Below are 24,258 nucleotides of genomic sequence, written 5' to 3'. Positions count from 1 at the left end.
ATTACTGAGATTCATTCAATAGTGAAAGTTATACCTGCTTTGTGTTTGCCAATGACAACAGAAAGAGATCACGATTCAAGAGTGGTGCGTCCATGAAAACTAGCTGGAATATGCCACTTTATTAGCATTGATGTAGCCTCTAGTAAGATGCATACGGTTTGGAACAGGAGTAGGCCACTTGGCCCTTCGGGCCTGCTCCGCCATTCGATAAGACCATGGCTGATCTGATAATCTCAATTCCACATTCTCACCCACCCCTGATAACCTTTCACCCCCTTGTTCAACAAGAACCTATCCAGCTCTGCCTTAAAAACGTTCAAAGACTCTGCTTCCATTGCCTTTAAAGGAAGAGAGTTCGAGACACACTATCTGCAAGAGAAAAAAAAATTGTCTTAAATGAGTGACCTTTTATTTTTAAACAGTGACCCTCTAATTCTAGATTCTCGCCACAAGAGGAAACATCCTCTCCATCCCACCCTGTCAATATCCCTCAAGAACTTAAACTGTTTCAACCAAGTCACCTCTTACTCTTCAAAACATCACGGGATGCAGGCCCAGCCTGTCTAATCTTCCCTCCTAAGACAAACGGCCATTTTTGGTAATAGCTCCCGAACCTCAGATACTGAAGCAGTCCATGACCAAATACAGCAAAGCAGGACGATATCTCGACAAGTGACAAATAACATTCATGCCACACAAGTGCCAGGCAATAACCATCATCAACAAGACAGAATCGAACCATCATTCCTTGACATTCAATGGCATTACCACCCTTGAACACCCACTGTCAGCATCCTGTAGGTTACCACTGACCAGAAACTGGACTAGCCATAGAAATACTGTGGATATCGGAGCAGGTCAGAGGCTGGGCACGCTGTGGTAGGTAACTCACCTCCTGACTCTCCAAAGTCTGACCTCCCATCTGTAAGGCACATATCAGGAGTGTGATGGAATACTCTCCACATACCTGGTTGAGTGCAGCTCAAGAAGCTGGACCCAAGATAAAGCAGCTCACTCGACTGGCACCACCCCTTCCACAAACATTCCCTGAGGAACAGCGGGAGCCATGTGCACCATCTACCAAGATGCACTGCAGGAACGCACCAAGGCTCTTTTGGCAGCAACTTCCACTACCATCTAGAAGGACAAGGGTGGGAGACGCATGGAAACACCACCACCTGGGAGTTACCCTCTAAGGCACTCGCCATTCCTCCCTGACAGCACTCTGGGTGTACCTACACCACATGGTCTGCAGGTTCAAGATTACCACCTCTTAAGGGCAATAAATGCTAGCCTAGGCAGCGATGCCCACATCCAGTAAAATGAACAGAAAATAAACTTCTGAATATCTTTCCTTAAATAATTAGATCAAAATTATGGTCGACGTGATCCCACCAGGTTATGCTTCAGTTGTGCCCTGCACGATTGAAGTTTAACCTCCCTACTTTTGTATTCTCCTCACAACAAACAATAATATTCTATTATAAAAGGAAAATATTGTGGATGCTGGAATCTGAAACAAAAATAGAAAATGTTGGAAAATCTCAACAGGTCTGACAGCATCTGTGGAGAGAATACAGCCAATAGGTTTAAGGTAGGAGGAACAAGATTGAGGAGATGTTCAAGGCAATTTTTTTTTTAAACACAGAGGGTGGTGGGTGCCTAGAACTCGCTGCCGGGGAGGTAGTGGAAGCAGATACAATGAGTTTTAAGGGCTGTCTGGACAAATACATGAATAGAATGGGAAGAGGGGGACATGGTCCCTGGAAGGGTAGGTCGTTTTAATTCAGTCGGGTAACATGGTCGGTGCAGGCTTGGAGGGCCGAAGTGCCTGTTCTGTAATTTTCTTTGTTCTACAGTGCAGAAGAAGCCATTCGGCCCATTAAGTCTGCATCAATCTCTGACAGTATTTTACCCAGGCTCATTTCCTTTAATCTCACTCATTTACCATGACTAATCCACCTTACCTGCTCATCTTTGGGACATTAAGGGGCAATTTAGCATGGCCAATTCACTTAACCTGTTCATCTTTGGGACACTAAGGGGCAATTTAGCACGGCCAATCCACCTAACCTACACATCTTTGGACTGTGGGAGGAAACCAGAACACCCTGAGGAAACTCATACGCACACGGGGAGAATATGCAAATTCCACACAGACAATGAGCCAAGTTTGGAATTAAACCCGGGTCTCTGGAGCTGTGAGTCAGCTGTGCTAACTACTGTGCTGCCCCATCTAGAAGGGCAAGGGCAGCAGATACATGGGAACACCACCTCCAAGTAAGTTCCCCTCCAAGTCACTCACTATCCTGACTTGGAAATATATTGCCGTTCCTTCACAGTCGTTGGGTCAAAATCAAAATCCTGGAATTCCCTCCCTAATGGCACATGGACTGCAGCAATCCACCACCACCTTCTCAAGGGATTAGGGCAATAGACACACTCAAGGCCTCCCTGAAGTCGCTTGACATTGACATGGCCACCTGGGAAACGCTGCACAAAACCGCCCTACCCGGCGCTGCCTCATCCACAAAGGCTGTCAAGCTCATGAAGCAAGGTGTATTGCTGAAGCACAATTTAAGCGCCGGCTATGCAAGTCCAGAGCCACCAGCGCAACAACTATGGTGTCTACACAAGTCTGTCCAATACATGCCAGGACATTCTGTGCCCGAATTGGCCTGATCAGTCATCTTTGGATACACTGCAACCAGCCTCAAAATGACTAATGGTGTTGAGGTCCTCATCGATGGTGATGGACGAACAACCAGGGCAATAAACGCTGGCCAATCGTTTGGCCAAAATGAATAAAAAACAAGAAGAATCAGAGAGGTAAAAAAAAATTGTCTTAAAACGACAAAGACAATTTGCTCTCCTTCCTTGTTAAAAATCTGTCTTAAAGATGTGACCAATCAGGAATATACAACGTTCATCGGGATTAATGCAAAGGGCAAAATCTAAAACGTATCGGAGGATGCTTATTGTAAGCCTTTTATTAGCATGTGACTTTAATAAGGTAGTTGCCATGGTTTGAAGGGTACGGGACAAAGACAGAAGTATTTGTGTTCTTCACCTGACAGACACGCCAGCAGATTTAATCTTGCAACAGTAATACATGTGGGGAACAAAAGGGTGATTGTGGATAGAGAAATGAATAAAGATCAGATTACCTAAGTCTCTGACTGATAATGGTATCAAATTTGCTAATGAGGAGGTGAGAGACAATGTGTGAAAACATGAACGCTGTGGTTACGAACACTGCAGCTCAAAGTCCTTTCATAATGGACTCAGTGAAAGGAATCACGTGGCATCAGTGGAAAAGCTGCTCACAATCTCAGATCAACCAAACTGCACGTTGATGTCTGGTACGGGGCAGCTCACCCAAAGAATGGGTTGGAGGGTATAATCCATTCAATTGCTCTATGGGGGAAATTCCAGAACCCTGCGGGGCGACGTCCCCTGTGTCCTAGAGGTGGCTATGATTAGTTCCATTTTTTCTGCATCTGAATATTTTACATGCAGGGAGACGAGCTTTCCTCAAGGCTGAGGTTTCAGGGAAAATTTAGTGAGCCCTGAGGGGTGGTTAGCACCGCTTCCTCTCAGCGCCAGGGACCCGGGTTCAATTCCACCCTTGGGTTATTGTTTGCATGTTCTCCCCATGTTTGCATGGGTTTCCTCCGGGTGCTCCAGTTTCCCCTCTCAGTCCAAAGGTTAGGTTGATTGGTCATGCTAAATTGCCCTTTAGCGTCCAAAGATGTGCAGGTTAGGTGGACTGGCCATGCTAAATTGCTCCTAGCAGAGTAAATATATGGGATTACAGGGATAGAGCCTGGGCATATTCTTATAGGTGCAGGCTCAATGGACTGATTGGCATCTTTCTGCAATGTTGGGATTCTATGATTGATTGTATATGACCCTCTGAGATAGATTTTCATTTTGGGGATATAGTACATTACAAAAGAGAGGACCAAAAGGAACAGAGAGGTCTTGGTAAGGTAATAGTGTGTGACGATAAGACAGTGGTTGTCCAACAGGTAATTAAACGATTAAGTTTCATTCCACACATCAAACTGGGGTTGATTAAAAATTCTAAGAATCTGAGCAGGTTATAGGAAGTGATGAGGCGCTCTATACCTCTCATATTCGAGTGCTTTGCAGTGACAGTCCCAAGAAAGACAGGACAATAGAAAAAGGGGTTGGAAAGAGGTGGTTTAAGTGTGCATAGTGCTCACGACTGGATCAAGGGCTTTATGTGGAGCCTCGTGACACGTGTTTCCAGAAGGCTGCAGTGAGTATTGTGGGACGTGCAGGGACAAAGCTACTGATAAGTTTAAATACAGGTCAAGTGTTCATGGTGATGGCAAGGGAGTGGGATTTACTGACAGGCAAAATGGAACAAAGTAGCAGAAAGTAAGGAAGTCCAGTGAGGTATGGGTCTGAGAATGAATCTTGATCATGTACTGGAGAAGAGTATCTGACCACATGAGCGAGATCTCACAAAAGCCATCCCAAAAGTGCAAATGGAGGTGGCAGTTTGACGAGATAACACAATGAAAGGAGGGCGACAGAACAGTCAGAAGATCAGTCCTCATTGTTTCTTCAGAAGGAACTCTTCAAAATGCAGCTAATGAAAATACAACAAAACGTACTCCAACTTATAAATCAAAGAAAGGGTTTAATAAAGAAACATCATTACTCCAAACTTGGGGTCTCACCCTGGGCCACTCCAAGCTCGCCACAATTCTACATAGTTCTTGACTGATAATGAATTAGCAGGTCAGCTGACTATTACATCATTCTGTAATTGGTTCCATGGTTTACTGGGTCAGTTGACCCTTACGTCTTGTTCCAATTGGTTACATTACATCTAATGAAAAGTTGTTACCGGTTACATTCTAGCACCCATGACTGTGAAACTTAGGAGACGGCAAATAAACATAAGGTCAACTATTAAGAGGCTAAACAAAATCATCGAATCATAGAATCCCCAGTACAGAAGGAGGCCATTCGGCCTATCACATCTGCACTGACTCTTACCCCAGTCCTATCCCCATAACCCCATGTATTTGCTTTGCTAATCTCCCTAACCTCTACATATCTTGAGACACTAAAATGTAATTTAGCATCACTAATCCACCCAGTATAGGTGGATTGGCCATGCTAAATTGCCCCTTACTGTCCCAAGATGCATAGGTTAGATGGATTAGCCACGGTCAGTGTGCAGGGTTGCAGCGATGGGGTGCGGGGAGAGGGCCTGGGTAAGATACTCTGTCAAAGGGCTGAATGGCCTCCTTCAGCATTGTAGAGATACCATGACACACCCAACCTACACATCTGTTGGACACTAAGGGACAATTTAGAATGGCAAATCCACGTCACCTATGCAGTCTTTGGACTGAGGGGGGAAACTGGAGCACCCAGAGGAAACCCAGGCAGACACGGGGAGAACGTGCAAACTCCACATGGACAGTGACCCGAGGCTGGAATTGAACCCGGGTCCTTGACGTTGCGAGGGAGCAGTGCTAACCACTGTGCTGCCCTAAAAGGAAGGCAGTTGGAACAAATTTGTAGTTTGTTCCAAAGTACTAGATGAAGCCCATTAAGCCTTGTGACATAGGTTAATTTACATAAGGGACTTGAGACTAAAAAGAGGCAAGTTGTTCAGGATTTGAGAGCTGCTGGCCACAATGGGAAATGTAACCCTCAAAGTCTTTTTAGTTCTTTTGGCCTCATACTTGTGGGAACGGGCATCAATTAACATACAAGCCACACTTCTGCAGAGCAAAGAGAGAAGGCTTTCTGAAACTGCCTAATGAGGCATGCAAGCCACACTTCTGCAGAATATTGCAGAAGTGAAATTCTGGAAACTAAGCAATTGCACTTAGTGCTTTGAGGATCTAGTATTGTTCAGCGAGATTGATTTTGCTGAAAGTAGGCTGCATTTAACTTTATTGTAAATTTCCCTTTTTGATGCCAGTCATCTTCATGATGCATGTTGATGATTTCTTACAGGATGTTATGTGGAATTTGAGAAATTAGTAAGATTGAAGTGGAGTTTAAAATTGGAAGTCAGGTTTCAGGGGCTTTTAAATATATTGGCTTAGACATTAAACAGAATAAATCTGCACAATTTTAGAATCAGCAATGCCTTTACAGAGTGCTATTCCTATCCTGTTTAATTATGTTAGGTCGTCTTAGATAGACAATGTCATAGCTAATGTAATGGATTTGCCTGGTAACAACCAGACCCAGAACTGACAAACAGAATGATGGGGTGTAATCTGCCCAACAAGGAGAATCTGCCAGCAGCTCACATTCAAAGGGGCAGATTATGTGTGTTCTTTTCCCAGTAACGAGATTAACAGACGTCTAGATAAGATCAGACGTAAATAGACTCATCATCAAGAAGCAGTTTACTGAGATGACAGATCCAGGAGAGGCATCTAGATACTAATTTGATAAAGTCAAGATCGTAGGAGAAAAAGACAGCCCAACATACAGTAAGCAGAATCAGAGAAAGTCAGGCTAAAACTGTCAACTTCTGCAGAAGCAAGGGGCTAGTTTAACATAGGATCCTACTGTGCAGGAGGCCATTCGGCCCATTGAGTCTGCACCGACCACAATTCCACCCAGGCCCTATCCCCATAACCCCATGCATTTACCCTAGCTAATCCCCCTTGACACAAAGCGGTAATTTTGCATGGCCAATTCACTATCCCACGCATTTTTCAGATTGTTGGAGGAAACTGTAGCACCTGGAGGAAACCCACACAGACACAGGGAGAACGAGCAGACTCCACAGACAGTGACCTCAGCCGGGAATTGAATCCGGGTCCCTGGCACTGTGAGGCAGCAGTGCTAGCCACTGTGCCACTGATAAACATCTCGCAAGGCGGCCAGGGAAACATCTAACAACAAGTCAGCTCACAGCAGAGTGTGATGATAGTGTGCCTTTAAGTAATGTATTTGAGTCGTATTATTATTCCAGGAACTACTGTAGCAATTCTATACACTGGGAGCCGTTGGGGGCAATTTTACCATCACGTTGTGCCCGTCTTCAGGTGAGATGCGGTGCTAAAGTGGGGCATAAAGCGACTAGTGTCGGTTTTTGCATCCAGTGCTATTTTACAATCACCGGATTTCCAGTGCGGTCATCCTCTCGCTGGAAATGGCGAGAGGCAGGTTAATATATTTAAATTTATTTAAATGCTGTTTAACATCTGCTTAGCAAGCCTGGCGCTCAATTGCCCAGCTCCTCCCCCACTTTATGACCTCACTGGCGAATGGGGAGCAGTTGACTCCCTACAGAGGAGAAAGAGGCCACCTGGCCCATCGAGTCTGTACTGACCCTCTGAAGGAGCAACCTGCCCAGGCCCTCCCACCTGCCCTATCCCCGTAACCCCATACATTCACTCCAACTAATCCAACCAATCTACACATCTTTGGACACTAAGCGGCAATTTAGCATGACCAATCCATCTAATCTGCACATCATTGGACTGTGAACGGAAACTGGACCAACTGGAGGAAACCCACGCAGACAAGGTGAGAGCGTGCGAACTCCACACAGACAGTGACCCAAGCCCCGGGTCCCTGGGGCCATTTTGATTTTTGCTCCAGTGTCCCACCAAGGGCTGTCACCCTGTTATTTTTGTTTAATTTACTGATTTTTTTTAGAAGAATATAGACACATCCCCTTCAAAATAAAAGGTTGCTCATCTGTTTATTTGATTTCTCAAGAACAATACAATCAGGTATTATTTAATCCGAGTTTAAGCCTCTTTTTGATGGTTACGCCTCTACCCAGAGTGTCTTTGGCAAGGGAACATGTGATGTCCACTGGTGCACTTGAGACTTTCCACAGCCAGTGGGCACTGCACAGCCTGGACAGGTTACATCATCAGCTCTCCAAAATGACATTTTAATTTAATTTGGATAAGTTTCCTTTGAAACTTTGTGTTTTTTCCCAGTGGCCCTTTAAGAGGCGGTTCATTAGTTAATTTGATGTTAATGAAAACTCTATAAAGAGATCCTTATTGACACTGGTTGTGAGGGATGGTTTGAGTTAGGAATGATACATTTGTAATGTCTCACTCTGAGTTAATGTAAAACTGAGTAAAAGCAAACCTCTTACAGAATCCTACAGTGCAGGAGGCGACCAGTTGGCCCATCGTGTCTGCACTAACCACAACCCCATCTATCCCTATAACCCCAGGCATTTACCCTAGCTAGCCTCCCTGGACACTAAGGGGCAACTTGGCGTGGCTAATCCACCTAACCCCCACATCTTTGGACTGTGGGAGGAAACCGGAGCAACCGAAGGAAACCCATGCAGACACAGGGAGAATGTGCAAACTCCATACAGACAGTGACCCGAGGCTGGGAAGCAAACCCAGGTCCCTGGAGCTGTGAGGCAGCAGTGCTAACCACTGTGCCACAGGGTGACGTCATTCACCTATTGGCTGGAAGAGGTTCAGCAGCCCCCGTACTATTGTTCTCTCACAAGCTGATTCCATTTCTGTCCTGGGTTGCTGCTTCCTCTGGACTGATTCTCAGCCTGTCAATTTGGTTGTCTTCCAGGGGTTCCCTGCCTCACTGCCCACCTCCCCAATTTGCCCTATCTAGATGCCTGCCTCAAATAAATGCTGGAGTCTCCTTGCCTGGACTTAAAACATTGCTTAAATATGTTAAATTCATCAAGTAGTATCACCTGCAAAAGAAAAGTGGTGAGGCCAGTAAAGTGAAAAAGAAATGAGGTGCTCTTTGTGACTCAGTAGCAATAAATGTGGAGCGACTCCACCTTCCAAACTAGAGTGGACCCATGCCTAACAAACGAGAAATGGGAAGATAAACATTTTGGGGCGCAAACATTTCAATTTATCCTCGCTGTAAGACTATTTGACGTAACAACCCAGCAGTAGGTTTGAGTTTGGTATGCAGACTAAGACCTTCTCTTACCTGGGAGTACTTGGTTAACGTGTCCTGTGGCCACATGCTGGGAGTCAATGCTGTAAATGGGCCGCTGACAGATGGTGTAAAGTTCCCTGTTAAAGGAGATACAGAATATAAATGCCAGGACACCATCAGTAAGAAAGGCAAGGCTAGCAGCGTACAGGACATTAACACTTGCATCTAGCAGATCTCAGGTGAGACACTAACTACTTAGGACAATTTGAAAACAGACGCAAGATAACAAATGTGAGAATCCTCACTAGAGACAGATTCCATGCAGAAACACAGGTTTCATGCAGCTTTGTGCTAGTTACTTTGTTCGCAAAGAGTTTAATGTGTAATTTGGGGAATGTATGGAGGATAAGGAAGTTTGAAATCATGATGTGTGTTGAGTTAGCTGATCTCAATGAAAACAAGAGAGGTTTCCATTTCTACAGTACTTTCCTGACCGTAGGATGCCCCAAAGGGCTTTTCACCCAACGCAAGGGCAGCACGGTAGCACAGTGGTTAGCATTGCTGCCACACAGCACCAGGGACCCAGGTTCGATTCCAGCCTTAGATGACTTTCTCCCCGTGTCTGGATAGGTTTCCTCCGGGTCCTCTGATTTCCTCCCACAGTCCAAAGATGTGCAGATTAGGTGGATTTGTTATGCTAAGTTGCCCCTTAGTGTCCAAAGATGTGCGGGTTAAGTGGCTTAGTGGGATCAGGCAGGGGAGAGGTCTGGGTAAGATACTCAGTCAGACAGTGAAGGCTTGATGGGCCGAATGACTTCCTTCTGCGCTACAGGGAATCAAAATAATTTTTGAAATGTAGTCACTGTCGTAACATAGGTGCAGGAATTTGCACACAGGAAACTCTAAGAAATATGGTAATGACCAGATAACCTGCCTTATCCCTCTATCAGCATGACTAAACATTGGCCATGTCATCAGGGAGAATGCTCCAGGTACTTCTTCACAATAGTGTCATGGGGCCCAAGTATTAACATTTCTTCCAAACAACTGCATCTCCAAGAGGACAGAACTCACTCAGTATTGCATTGGGAGAGTCAGCCTCGATTTGTCCCAGAGTAGGACTTGAACCCACAATCCCCTGACTCAGGAGGCACAGCTGCCTGGGAAGTAGCCAAAATGCTACAATGCATTCAGCAACCTTCGGCTAGGCAGGGGTAGAATGCCCCCACGCAGGAATGCCGTGTCACTCTTTGAAGCTACTAAAACTCCCACGTTAAGAATGACCACTGATGTGAAACAACAGAGAACTGTCGACGACTCAAGGAATTTGATGCGGAGATGCCAGTGTTGGACTGGGGTGAGCACAGTAAGAAGTCTCACAACACAAGGCCAACAGGTTTATTTGGCAGCACTAACTTCTGGAGTGCTGTTCCTTCCTCAGATGACTCACCTGATGAAGCAGCAGCACTCTGAAAGCTGGTGATACCAAATAAATCTGTTGGACTTTAACTTGGTGTTGTGAGACTTCTCACTCAAAGAATTTGGGAGAGGAGAAGAGGAAAAAGGAACTTTCCTGGTTGAGAAATACCTCAGTAACTACAAGCAGGAGTGCACGGCAGCATTTCCAGCACAGTTCCAGGCAGCTCATCATATTCAGCTATCACTGGAAGTCTCGGAATTAGCATTCAGCCCCAGTTCAACTGGTCTCTTTCTGCAACTCTCCAAAACTATCTGCTACCTGTTAGTGCTCACTTAAAGCAGCCATTGTGCCTCAGAAAGCCATGTACCTCTGGGAATGGAGCCCTCAAAGCACCATACATTGTATATATGACTGTAGTCAATATACAAATAGGCAGGGGCACGCAGGTAGGGAGATAACGCACTGACAACACGCACAGAAACACACAGGAGGACAGAGGCAGATATAAATATGGCTACATACATAGAATGTGCAGAGGGAAACAGGCCATTCAGCCCATCCAGTCCATATATTCTACTCAAAGCTGAGATGCAGAGAAACTACTTCTCTCAGAGGGTTACGAATCTGTGGAGCTCAGAGTGCCAAGGAGGCAGAATCAATTAAGGAAGAGAGATGTGTCTGTTGAAAAGCAGGATAAAGGGTTATGAGGAGCAGGCAGGGAAGTTGAGGTGAGACCAGGATAAGATCAGCCATGATCATAGAATCCCTATAGTGTAGAAGGAGGCTATCTCAGTATTAACTGCACACTCCTAACCTGGTGTCAGCTGCACATTTAGAAACTGCACTTTTGATTCCAATGTCTTAAATTAAAATGAATTATGAACAACAGTGGTCCCAGCATTGATCCATGTGAAAAATCAATGCCATTCTGAATAACTTATTCCCACTCTGTTCTCTCTCCGGAAGCCAGCTAGTAATCCATTCAGTTCCTTATCCGCATGAGCCCAAATTCTCTGACCTTATTCGTTAGTCTAATTATGTAGCAACTTATCAAAGGCCTTTTATAAACCTAGATAAGATCATAGAATCCCTACAGTGCAGGGGGAGGCCATCCAAGCCCACTGAGTCTGCACCGACTCTTCATCAGAGCATCTCACCCACGTGTTTACCCAAGACAACTTAACATGGCCAATCCACCTAACCCGCACATCTTGGGACACAGAAACATAGAACAGTACAGGCCCTTCGGCCCTCAAAGTTGTGCCGAGCTATGTCCAAACCCAAGATGTAAAGGGGGCAATTCAGCATGGCCAAACCTTTATCCATAACACCATATTATTTAATTTAGCATGGCCAATCCACCTAACCTGCACATCTTTGGACTGTGGCAGGAAACTGGAGCACTGGGAGGAAACCCACGCATACATGGGGAGAACATGTAAACTCCACACACTCAGTGACCCGAGGCCGGAATTGAACCCGGGTCATTGAGACAGCAACGCTAACCACTGTGCTACCGTACCGCCCCTACATACAAGACACTACATATATGTAGATGGATACACACTAAGCTTAAAACTGCAGATAATTCCAAAACAAGATAACAGATTTAATTTTTTAATTTTATATTTAAAATGTTTTAAATTAATTCTTTGATTTTTTTTTAATCATGATTCTTTCACAGGATGTGGATGTCGCTGGCAAGGCCTGCATGTACTGCCTGTTTCCAATTGCCCTTGAGGAGCGAGGAGAATGGAGAAGTGGGTAGGTGTGATGAGGCAACCTGGTTTGACCCCATTCTTCAAACTACTTTTCATAGTGTAACGATACCTTGAATCCAGATCAATATTTCACGAGTGAGAGGTGACAACCAGAAAACACCCACATGATTAGGTAATGATTTTCGAAACTGAGACACCTTGCTTTGAAGTTCAAGCCATTGTCTGGGCCACGCAGTCTATGCAACAAGGTCTCAATGAACAAACATAGGAATTAGGAGCAAGAGGAGGCCATTCGGCCCCTTGAGCCTATCCAACATTCAACAGCATCATGGCGGATCTGACTGTAACCTCAACCCCAGATTCCCACCCACCCCAATAATCTTTCACCCTCCCCCCACTTGTTGATCAAGAATCTATCTAACTCTGCCTTAAAAATCTTCAAAGACGTTGCTTTCACTGTCTTTTGAGGCAGAGAGTTCCAGAGACTCACCACCCTCAGAATAAAATCTCCTCACTTCTGTTAAATGAGTGACCTCTTATTTTTAAACTGTGATCTCCTGGCTCTAGATCCTCCCACAAGGGGATGTATCCTCTCCACACCCACCCTGTCAATACCCCTCAGGATGTTAAAGGTTTCGATCAAGTTGCCTCTTAGTCTTCTAAGCTCCAGTGGATACAAACCTAACCTTTCCTCATAGGACAACCCACCAATTTCTGGTAGTAGTCCAGTAAACCATCTCTGGACTGCTTCACTTACATATTTTCTTAAGTAAGGAGACCAATATCGTACACAGTATTCAAGATGTGGTCTCACTTGTGCCCTAGATAACTGAAGCATAAGAAACATCAAAGTAAATAAGTAACTGACAAGAGAGTTCCAGTTTAAACTCGCAGTACAGTGACCCAGCTATAGAATCGCTGCAGTGCAGTAAGGGGCCATTCAGCCCGTTGAGTCTGCATCAACTCTTCAAGAGAGTATCTTACCCCCAGGCCCTATCCCCATAACCGCACATATTTACCTCGCTAATTCCCCTAACCTACGTATTTTTGGACACCGAGGGAACATTTAGCATGGCCAATCCATCTTAACCCGCACATCTTTATCTGGGAGGAAACCGGAGCACCCAGAGGAAACCCACACAGACACAGGGAGAACACGCAGATGCCTCACAGACAGGCACCCAAGGCTGGGAATTGAACCTGGGGCTATGAGGGAGCAGTGCTAACCACTATGCTATTGTGCCGCACTGTAACTTCACACAGTGCAGATACATTTGATATGACACGACACCTTTTGTTTTCCTCCATTAGTGTCGGTGAGGAAGCTATTGACATGGGATGCACCAAGGAAAATAAGAACTGGGGCTAAGATCCATATTTAACTCTGTGGGGTCTGAGTGCCCAGGAGAACGAGAACAGGCTGAACGGGCACTAAATAAAGGCAGGTACAGGAACTGTACAGATCCAGACTGTTAAAGAATATTGCAACAAAACCCAGGAAGGGTATCAATGAATACAGGGAAATTCCACTTAAATATAGATTGAAGGGCAAGGGGGCACGCACGCGCCCACTGACACGGGGGCACACACACACACACATACGCAGGCGGGCACGCGCGCGTGCAAATGCAGGCGGGCACACACACGCAGGCGGGCACACACACAAACAGAGGCGGGCACACATACACACACACACAAACAGGCGGGCACACATACATACACACAAACAGAGGCAGGCACACACACACACACATACATACACACAAACAGAGGCAGGCACACACACACACACATACATACACACAAACAGAGGCAGGCACACACACACACATACATACACACAAACAGAGGCAGGCACACACACACACATACATACACACAAACAGAGGCAGGCACACACACAACACACACACACACTAAATAGGGAGGCAATGAAAGAGATTGCAGAGTAGCAATTAACTGAATGTCGAATACTGGGCTAGGTTACAGCATCTGCAGCATACGAGCCTGTGACCACTGTGTGAAGCTACATCTCGGACTGTCAGTGTACTTTGAACACAGAATTCACTTCTGGTCACCAAGGTGCCACGTAAGAACGGTAATGAGCTCAGTGTTGGGCATTTGGGGATTGAGCCGTGCACAAAGATTAGGAAAATTTCAGTTCACTTCGGACCAGAGAAAATGAGGAGCTTTGCAGAAGAATATAAAATGTGCCGTGGAGTGAAGGTCTGTCAGCAGCACTATTTCAAGTTAAACCAAGATGCGAGACAAAATGACAGACTCATAAAAGCATGAGTTCACTGCTGATGTCATGAAGCATTCCTTCACGCTGGGACTAATTACTGGAATTAAGGCAAAACTCCTGGAGCTGTTCCGGAGATAATTAATATTTTGTGACGTGGGGGGGAAAAACGCAGGTGCTGTGAAGTACAATCTTACTTGCATAGAATTGATCAGAATCCATGCAACGACAAGTGATATACAGCAGTGTTAATACGAAGCAGGCCCAGTATATTCCAGCCTAGATTCCATTAAATCCTATTCACCATTTTCAAAATCCTCTCCCCTTCCTTAGATTGCGACTGCATTCCATACCTGAAGTCATTTTGTCAACGGATGTAGGGGTTCCTTGCTTCACAAGCTCTGTGGGGGTGTGTGCTCTCCTCGACTCAGTCGCTCAGCGCACTAGGAAGAAGAGAACCTGATCAGTAGGATGTGGAGCACGGAGATGAACGCCGGCTTCAAATCTATTAACCCGACCACCAGGAATCAAAGCAGCAGCCTCAGTTCAGTCAGACACATTTCTAGGCAAGCTGACAATGTGTGTGTGGGGGGACAATGTACCAATCACCAAATCAAATTAAACTCCTGGCAGATTACACAATGGGCTGTCGGGTTAGAGTTCACCAAACCTGAGATAAAAAGGGACGAGAGTTGTTACCGGGGGTTACTCATAGGCCCGTCTCCATCAAACATCTCGTCGAAACATCAACATTAACTCCTGCGGGTACTGGGGCAGGTCACCGTTCCCCTGGAGTGCAGGATAGTGAACTGAAAGTTCTGCTCAGACTTTCGGCCAGAATCCCTGCAGTGCAGAAGGAGGACATTCGGCCCATTCAGCCTCCAGCGACTACAATCCCAGCCAGGCCCTATCCCCAGGATGGCACAGTGGTTAGCACTGCTACCTCACAGCGCCAGTGACCGGGCTTCAATTCTAGCCTTGGGTGACTGCATATTCTCCCCACATCTGTGTGGGTTTCCTCTGAGTGCTCCGGTTTTCTCCCACACTGGCGTGCAAGTTAGGTGAATTGGCCAGGCTAAATTGCTCCTTAGTGTCGGGAGGATTAGCGGGGTAAATGCATAGGGTTATGGGGATAGGGCCTGGATGGGATTGTTGTCCATGCAGCCCTAATGGACCAAATGGCCTCCTTCTGCACTGTAGGGATTCTATGTACTTACCCGACTAGTCTCCCTGATACTAAGGGGCAATTTAGCATGGCCAATTCACCTAACCTGCACATCTCTGGATAAAAGGGAGAACTTAGCACGGCCAGTCCATCTAACCTGCACACCTTTTGGACTGTGGGAGGAAACCCACGCAGACACAGGAGAACGTGCAGACTCCACACAGCCAATCACCTGAGGCTGGAATTGAACACAGGTCCCTGGTGCTGTGAGGCAGCAGCACTAACTACTGCACCACCGTGCTGTACATCGCAGTCTATCCTGAGTGGGTTAACTGCACGAGCAGTTTTCATTTCTAATTTAGTAACACATTCACTCAAGATTGGCTCCAGGAGCACTTGCATCAAAACACACAACCCCAGTTGCACAATTGTTCAATCTACAGAAATCCCAATCCCTTTACTCCCTGCTATCCGTAGCTGCCAGTGCTTTTCGTAAGCATCACCTCTGTATGAAGCTCAGATAACAGACACATGGCAAGTTACAACCCATGAAACCGGTTCAACCAGTCCACATCAGTGTTTCTCTTCCATACGGACAAGTTCCCACATCTCATCAACCACGTTTACTTCACCCCACAATTCAATATTGAACGTTCACAATAACAAACTGCTGGTACAGAGATGATGGGCCAAACGGCCTCTTGTCAGTGCTGTAACTTTCCTATGGCTCTGCCTTATTCACTCTACGAGTGAATTCCCCAGCCTCACCTCACCATGAGGAAGTTCCTTCTGCTACCAAGATTAAATCTCTCGTATATCATCTTGTTTCTGTGCTCTTGTACTCAAAAAGTTCCTGGTTCTGTACAGTTCTGACAGCACGGGAGGTGGCCATTCAGCCCACACCAGACTTTCCACGTACAACCCAGTTGGTTATCTGCTCTTTCCCTGTTTTCCCCCTTCATTTATACAATGCCCTCTTGAAGGTTGCTTTTTGAATCTCTATCCACGTGCTCTATCGGGCAGCGTGTGGAAAACCTTTCTGGTTCTTTTGTCGATCCCCTTGAAGCTTGTCAGCCATTGGAAACAATTTTTCCTTCTTTACTCTTTCCAAACCCTTTGTGGTTTTAAACCATTCTGCTCCAAGGAGGCTTCTCCAGTCTATCCAGATAAATGGACCTTAGCTCATCCGTAGAAATAGAACATCATTCGGCCCATCGGGTCTGCACTGCACCAATTCTCTGACAGAGTATCTTACCTGGGTCCTCTCCCCCACCCTATCCCCGCAACCCCACACATTTCCCATAGCTAATCCATCCGACCTACACGTCTTGGGACATTAAAGGGCAATTCAGCATGGCTGATCCACCTAACCTGCACATCTTTGAACTGTGGGAGAAAACCGGAGCACCTGGGGAAAATCCACGCAAACACAGAGAGAACATACAAGCTCCACAGAGAGAGACCTGAGCCTGGAACTAAACCTGGGTCCCTGGCGCTGTGAGGCAGCAGTGCTAACCGCTGTGCCAGCCTTAACCCTGGAACCATTCTTGTAAATCTCTTCTGTGTCTTTGCTAAAGCCTTTGTATCCAGTGCTCAGATCAGACAGCCGCCCTCCAGCTGGGGCTGACTTACTGTATGATATAGGTTTCGCTTTTTGTGTCTCTCGATAGAAAGCCCCGGATCCTACAGGCTTTATTAACTGCTTTGCTAACCTGTCCTGTAATCGCCAACCGTCTCTGCACCAACACCCCCAGTGCCGCTCTTCCCACACCCACTGTAAAATTTGCTTGGACTGCCTCTCCTCATTGTTCCCATAACACTTCCACCTTTCGTCTTGTTCTAATTGTGGCCTGTACACTGAAATCTAGCTCAGATCAGGAAAGGCAGTGGTCCAAACACCATCCCCCACCACACAGGAACACCACTTTTATACCTCCCTCCACACCATAAACCAACCGTTCTCTACTAGTTTCCCTTTTTTCTTGTCACTCAGCCAACTCCTTGCCACTATCCCTTTTATTCAGAAGAATTAGGAGCACGAGTCGGCAAATTCAGCCCTTCGAGCCAGTTCCATCACTCAGATCATGGCTGATCTCTCCCTGGTCTCAAATCCACCTCCCATCTGTTCCCCATTTCCCCTTATCCCTTTTTTTATTAGGAATATATCTAAATCCTTCTTGAAACCAATGATTCAGACTCCGCCGCGCTATGGGGCAGCGAGTTCCACAAATTCACCACCTTCTGAGAGAAGTAGTCCCTCCTCACCTCAGTGTTAAATCTACCGCCTGTCAACCTACACCTGTGACCTCTTGTTCTAGATTGCCCCATGAAAGGAAACATTTAGTCTACATTTGCTTTATCAATCCCTTTTAAAATTTTATATACCTCGATTAGATCCCCTCTTATCTTTCTAAACTCCAGCAGGTACAAGCCCAAACTGTTCAGTCTCTCCTCATACATCAACCCTTTCATCCCTCGGAATCAATGTAGTGAACCTCCTCTGAACTGCCTCCGTGCATTTTGATGTTTCTGTTACGTGGCACTTTGCCTTTTGAAAGTCTGTGTACACCACAGCAATTAGAATTAATCCGGTATATCTGTGAAGACCTTGGGAAGGAAGGGTGGAGACTGCAGAGTCAACCCAGCACCTACAAGTCAATCAGTTTAAATCCAGCAGTGGGAAAGATGGTGGAAATGATAAGCCGGAACAAGATTAACAATAGCCTTGATGAATGCGGATATATTGAAGGAAGTCTGTGTACACCACATCAATTAGATTGCCATCATCAACCCACTCTTGCTATCTTGTCAATAAACTCAATCAACTTAGTAAAACCTGATATTTTCCTTCGCAAATCTACACCAGCTTCCTTCAATTTATCCGCGTTTGTTGAGGCAATTGTTGATCTTGTTCTGGCATATCATTTCCACCATCTTTCCCGCTGCTGGATTTAAACTGATTGACTTGTAGATGCTGGGTTGACCCATACAGCCTCTGCAGTCTCCACTCTTCCTTCCCAGGGAATTCACAGATGTACTGGATTAATTCCTGGTGACTTACCAGCTTCAGCCTAATACCTCCTCTTTATCATGGGTGGCACGGTGGCACAGCGTTTAGCACTGCCGCCTCGCAGTGCCAGAGAGCCGGTTCAACTCCCGGTTTGGGTCACTGTCTGTGCAGAGTCTGCATGTTCTCCCTATGTCTGTGTGGGTTTCCTCTGGGCGCTCTGGTTTCGTTCCCACCCCCCAAACTGTGCTGGTTAGGTGGATTGACTATGCTAAATTCTCCCTCAGTTACTAAACAGTTCTTTGGCGACTAGGGGATTTTCACAGTAGCTTCACTGCAGTGTAAATATTAACCTACTTGTGGCTAATAAATAAACTTTAAGCCCATACAATGTGTCAACTCCTCCTCTTTCACTAGGAGTTGGGCAGCAGCTTCATCCTTGGTAAAGATAATTGCAAAATGCTCCTTTAATATCTCGAGATGGTCTAGGGGTATCATTAGATCCAGAAACTCAGCTAATGTTCTGGGGACCCGGGTTCGAATCCCGCCACGGCAGATTGTGGAATTTGAATTCAATAAAAAATATCTGGAATTAAGAACCTACTGATGACAATTATCAATTGTTGGAAAAATCCACCTGATTCACTAACGTCCCTTTAGGGAAGGAAATCTGCTATCCTTACCCGGTCTGGCCTACATATGACTCCAGAAGCACAGCAATGTGGAGAGACGTTTTGAGTCTGGATGACCCTTTGTCACAGCTCAAAAGACTTGAAACATTGGCTCTATTCTCTTCCCACAGATGCTGTCAGGTCTGCTGAGTTTCTCCAGCTTTTTCTGTTTTTATTTCAGATTCCAGCATCTGCAGTATCTTGTCTTTACCACAGCAATGTGGTTGACTCTCAACTGCCCTCTGAAATGGCCTAACAAGCCACTCAGTTCAAGGGTAACTAGCGGTGGGCAATAAATGTTGTAATAAAAGCCAGAGTGGCGTTTGCTACCAATTAAACCTGTTGGACTTTAACCTGGTGTTGAGAGACTTCTTACTGTGTTTACCTCAGTCCAACGCTGGCATCTCCACATCAATAAATGTTGGCCAGCTGGCGGTACCCATGTCCCACGAATGAATAAGAAAAATGCCCTCTATTTCAATGTGCAAATCCCTTTTCTGATGCTGAATGAACTCTCTCTTCCTTTTGCTGTAATATTACTTTTGGATTACCAAATGCATGCGCTGTGAATCTCTTCTCACACTGTCACCTTGCTTCTCTCCTTTCTTTGCACATTTCCCTCTGAAACTTCCTACATTCAGCCTGGATTCTCAGTTGTGATCAAGCTACCATCTGGCATACACACACTTCTTCTGCTTCATCTTCATTCATCCAGAGAGATGAATCTTCATTAGTCTTACCTTTCACTCTGGTGGCAATGTACGTCAAGCCTAGGTGGCCCACCTCCACTTTAAAAGCTGCCCACTGTCCCAAAGCTATTCATCCATTAACTGACTTGTACCCTCGTTGTCTACAAGTGCAGAGTAGACAGAGATAGCAACGCCCCTACAGGCAGGGGGAATTCAGAGCTGGTGTTTTAAGTATTATAATCCACGCCACAGTCTGCAGTCAAGTGTGGTCTATTTTTAGAAGCAAATGAGTGATTCAGCTTGTAAGGCAGTGGTGAATCACCAGAAAATTCTGACAATTTGAAGGTGCACTATGTTCAGAAACTTTTCCACTGGGTTGCTTAGAGACAATCAGAAAGAAACTCATCTTCCTTTGCCCTTGGGCAGAAATAACTGGCAAACTGTTCCCCCACAAGAGTGCCATCAGGGTGGCACAGTGGGTTAGCACTGCTGCCCCACAGTGCCAGGGACCCAGGCTCAATTCCGGCCTTGGTTGACTGTGAGAGTTTGCACATTCCCCCTGTATCTGTGTGGGTTTCCTCTGGGTGCTCCAGTTTTCTCTCTCACTCCAAAGATGCGCAGTTAGGTGGGTTGGTCATGCTATATTATCCCAAGATACATAGGTTAGGTGGATTGTGAATTGGCCATGAGAAATGTGTGGGGCTACAGCGATAGGATCTGGGTAAAATATTCTGTCACAATATCAGTGCAGACATGATGGACTGTCAGGATTCTATTAAAAAAAAACACAGCAACCCCCACACCTTCCCACCAAATGAGCAGTAACACAGCAACCCCCACCCTCCCTGCCAAATGGATAACACAGCAACCCAAAACCGCCCACCAAATAGGCAACACAGCAACCCCCACACTTCCCCGCCAAACAGGCAACACAGCAACACCCACCCTCCCCCACCAAATGGGCAACACAGCAACCCCCACCCACCCCCTCCCCGGCCAAATGGACAACGCAGCAACACCCACCCTCCCCCACCAAATGGGCAACACAGCAACCCCCCCCCCCCCAAAAATGGACAACACAGCAACACCCACTCAACCCCCCCCACCAAATGGACAACACAGCAAGCCCCACCACCAAATGGACAACACAGTAAGCCCCACCACTCCCCCCGCCAAATGGATAACACAGCAACACCCACTCACCCCTCCCCCCGCCAAATGGACAACACAGCCAAACCCACCCAACTCCCCTGCCAAATGGGCACCCCCCACCCCCCAAATGCACAACACAGCAACACTCACCGCCCCCCTCCAAAATGGACAACACAACACTCCCCCCCGCCGCCAAAAACGGGCAACACAGCAACACCCACCCCCCTCCACACCAAATGAACATACAAGTTCACCACTCAAATCACCATGTCGATCAACTTTGTCACTGCCTTCAATTGTGTACCAGGATATCAGTGAGTCAGTACTGTACTCCATGGACCAGCCCACATCAAGACAGCCATTCCCACAGGAGCAGATGGGCTAATGGGGCAGCTGTAACTCCTGTGACCGAGTGGCAGTGTTAACAGCAGACACAAACACATTTCCAATGCTGACTCAATGCTGCTGTGGCATTCGTGGCAGAGTATGGAAGAGTGAACCACTTTTCAAGCTCCTCACCGTTTGACCTTCCCGCACAAGGATTCACTTTCCTGATCCCATGCTTCTGGCTGAACGCTGATTTAGGGGAACAGATACAACGAATGGAACAATCCCCATTGGGATGTGTCCGGGCATCCTTGTTAATCAATACTTACACTAGTGACCTGCTCAAAACAGAATCGCGTACCTGCACACTGCTAATATTTCCCTGACCATGTGAAACTTGTTGGCCACCATAAAGGCCTGCGTCACTGATTTAAAGAGGCTGGAGTCTGACTTCCGACGTTGGCAATTTCTGGCACATCCACAAACTTTGGTATCCCCATTGTAACATTCCGAGTAAACAGAACCCTGAAAGTCTCCTCTCGTGGCAGAGCTAAACCATCCTAAACAGTCATCGCATGGTGCTGCACAGAAAGAGGATGGTCCATCGAGTCTGTGGGGCTTCTTCAAGAGGCAATCCAACCAATCCCACTCCCATATCTCTCCAATCAATCACAACCTCTCGTAAAGGCAGCACCTCCACATCGCGGCACGGTGGCTAGCACTGCTGCTCACAATGCCAGGGACCCGGGTTCAATGCCCAGCTTTGGTCACTGTCTATGCGGAGTCTGCATGTTCTCCCCGTGCCTGCGTGGGTTTCCTCCAGGTGCTCCGGTTTCCTCCCAGAGTCTACAGATGTGTGGGTTAGATTGATTGGCCATGCTAAATTGCCCCTTAGTGTCAGGGGGATTAGTGTGGTAAATATGTGGGGTTATGGGGATAGGGCTTGGGTGGGATTGTGTTCGGTGCAGACTCGATGGGCCGAATGGCCTCCTTCTGCACTGTAGGAGTCTACGATTTCAGGAAGAAATTCAACAGCAGAATAAACCTGATCCAAAGAGTTCAGGATCCACCTGGGAAGCAGACGCATTGACCTCTACAACGCATCACTCACTTTGCATTTGGTGTATTCCGCAGCAGAATCCTGCTCCCCTGTGACCGAGTCCATGCCCAGCTGAATTCTATCAGATAATTCATCACAGGTATGCATTTATCAGCAACAGCGGGTCCACTGATGCTTGCAAACACAATGCCCAACGTCGCAAATTTGCAGCCTTCACAGAGCTCAATCAGCACATCGGTTAAAGCAGGGCGATCTAGAGAAATATCAACAGGTCACCAACCCGTCTCAAACCAAAGCAGTCATTTCTGTTCATCAGCAAAGCACAAAATGGCCCAGCAAGCCACACGGTGAAGCCCAACTGTTATGAATAAGATTAAAACTGGACAAACCATCTCAGCACTGACTTCAGCACAACAAAGACGTATCCCGTCTGGTCAACCGCGCACAGTCCTCCTCACTGACATCTTGGGATTTGGGCTAAAATTGAGAGTGGCCCCATGGACTAGTCAAGCAAAATAGTTATACTCAAAGAATCATACCTTTCAAATCAACATCTCAGACCTCACCAAGCCTGGGTGCATGCAGTCCCACCAGAGATGGTAGCACAGTGATAGACAGTGCTCCTAAAACAATAGTCCCTAAAGGTAGTGCAATGGTTGGAATGACTGTCAGGAGATAAGGAGCAGTCTCTTTAAGATGTGTTGCCATGTGAAATCTTGAACGAATTGAACCACATAGTACAGCCAACGGGCCACACACAATGAAGGAGCATTAGCGAAAACATTGCCTTGGAGTCCTCAACCCTGGCTCCAAACCCCTTGAAGTCTTATGGAATCAGGTCACAGAACGTACTCTGGGTGGGAGATTTACCGTAGCTAGTCCCCCTGACACTAAGGATCAATTTAGCATGGCCAATCCACCTAACCCACACAGCTTTGGACTGTGGGAGGAAACCCACGCAGACACGGGGAGAATGACCCAAGCTGGGAATCGAACTGGGGTCTCTGGCACAGTGAGGCAGCAGTACTTCCAAGTGTGTCACTTTTTTGCTGCCCCTTACAGTGGCTAAAATAGAGGCTAGAGTGGAAACCCCACTGTGACTTCTTAAAGGCTCACTACATTGGCATGCTTGGGAAACACACTTAAAATATAAAGCAATATTAAATTGCTTGAAGACAGGGAACAGAAAATAAAATCTGAAAATTAGATTTTTCCAGGAAGGGAATTTCCTTAAATTAAAGGAATTTCAATGTCCATCACCAAGAGTGACTGAGTAGCATCATGACTGACCAAGCTGGCAGGATCCTGATGTGGAGATGCCGGCGTTGGACTGGGGTAAACACAAATAAATCATCAAACACAAATAAACTATCAAATAAATTGGTTGGACTTAAACCTGGTGTCAGACTTCTTACTGAGGATCCTGTGGGGTAGTAACTGCCAGACTGGTCCTGCAGCAGGTGGTGAGGGAACCAGCAAGAGGGAGAAACCTACTCACACTCAATCTTTGTGTCTCAGACGTATCTGTCCATGCCAGTAATGGCACAAGTGACCAGTGCACGGTCCCTGTGACAAAGTCTCATCTTCACTCTCCACCATGATGCATGGAACTACCATCGCTCAAAATGGGACAAATTGAGAACAGGTCCAGCAGCTCAAAACTGGACACCCACGAGGCACTACAGGCCATGAACAGTAGAACAACACAACACAACCTATAACCTGAGCTGTGTCCTCCACGACACCATCACACCTTGGTTTATCAAAGGGTGTTGGAGAAAAATGTCAGGTATTCAAAAATGGGCAGCACGGTGGCTAGCGCAGTGCCACATGGCACCAGGAACCTGGGTTTGATTCTGGCCTTGGGTGACTGTCTCTGTGTAGTTTGCACACTCTCCCC

General features: G+C 46.4%; 1 protein-coding gene across 1 annotated transcript in view; it reads right to left on the bottom strand.

The window, feature by feature from the left end:
- sgsm3 (small G protein signaling modulator 3) overlaps positions 1–24,258 on the bottom strand; it is a 73,087-nt gene that overhangs the window by 39,309 nt on the left and 9,520 nt on the right. Inside the window, exons 2-3 of the mRNA XM_080217355.1 lie at positions 14,641–14,730; positions 8,956–9,041 (exon numbers count right to left, since the gene is read on the bottom strand). Coding sequence (XP_080073481.1) covers positions 8,956–9,041; positions 14,641–14,650 — 96 coding nt within the window. The 5' untranslated portion in view covers positions 14,651–14,730. The remainder of the gene's footprint in view (positions 1–8,955; positions 9,042–14,640; positions 14,731–24,258) is intronic.

This window comes from Carcharhinus amblyrhynchos, chromosome 35 (genome assembly GCF_965287045.1).
Source record: "Carcharhinus amblyrhynchos chromosome 35, sCarAmb.v2.hapA, whole genome shotgun sequence".
Lineage (NCBI taxonomy): Eukaryota > Metazoa > Chordata > Chondrichthyes > Carcharhiniformes > Carcharhinidae > Carcharhinus > Carcharhinus amblyrhynchos.
This window is presented reverse-complemented; position numbering and strand designations above follow the sequence as displayed.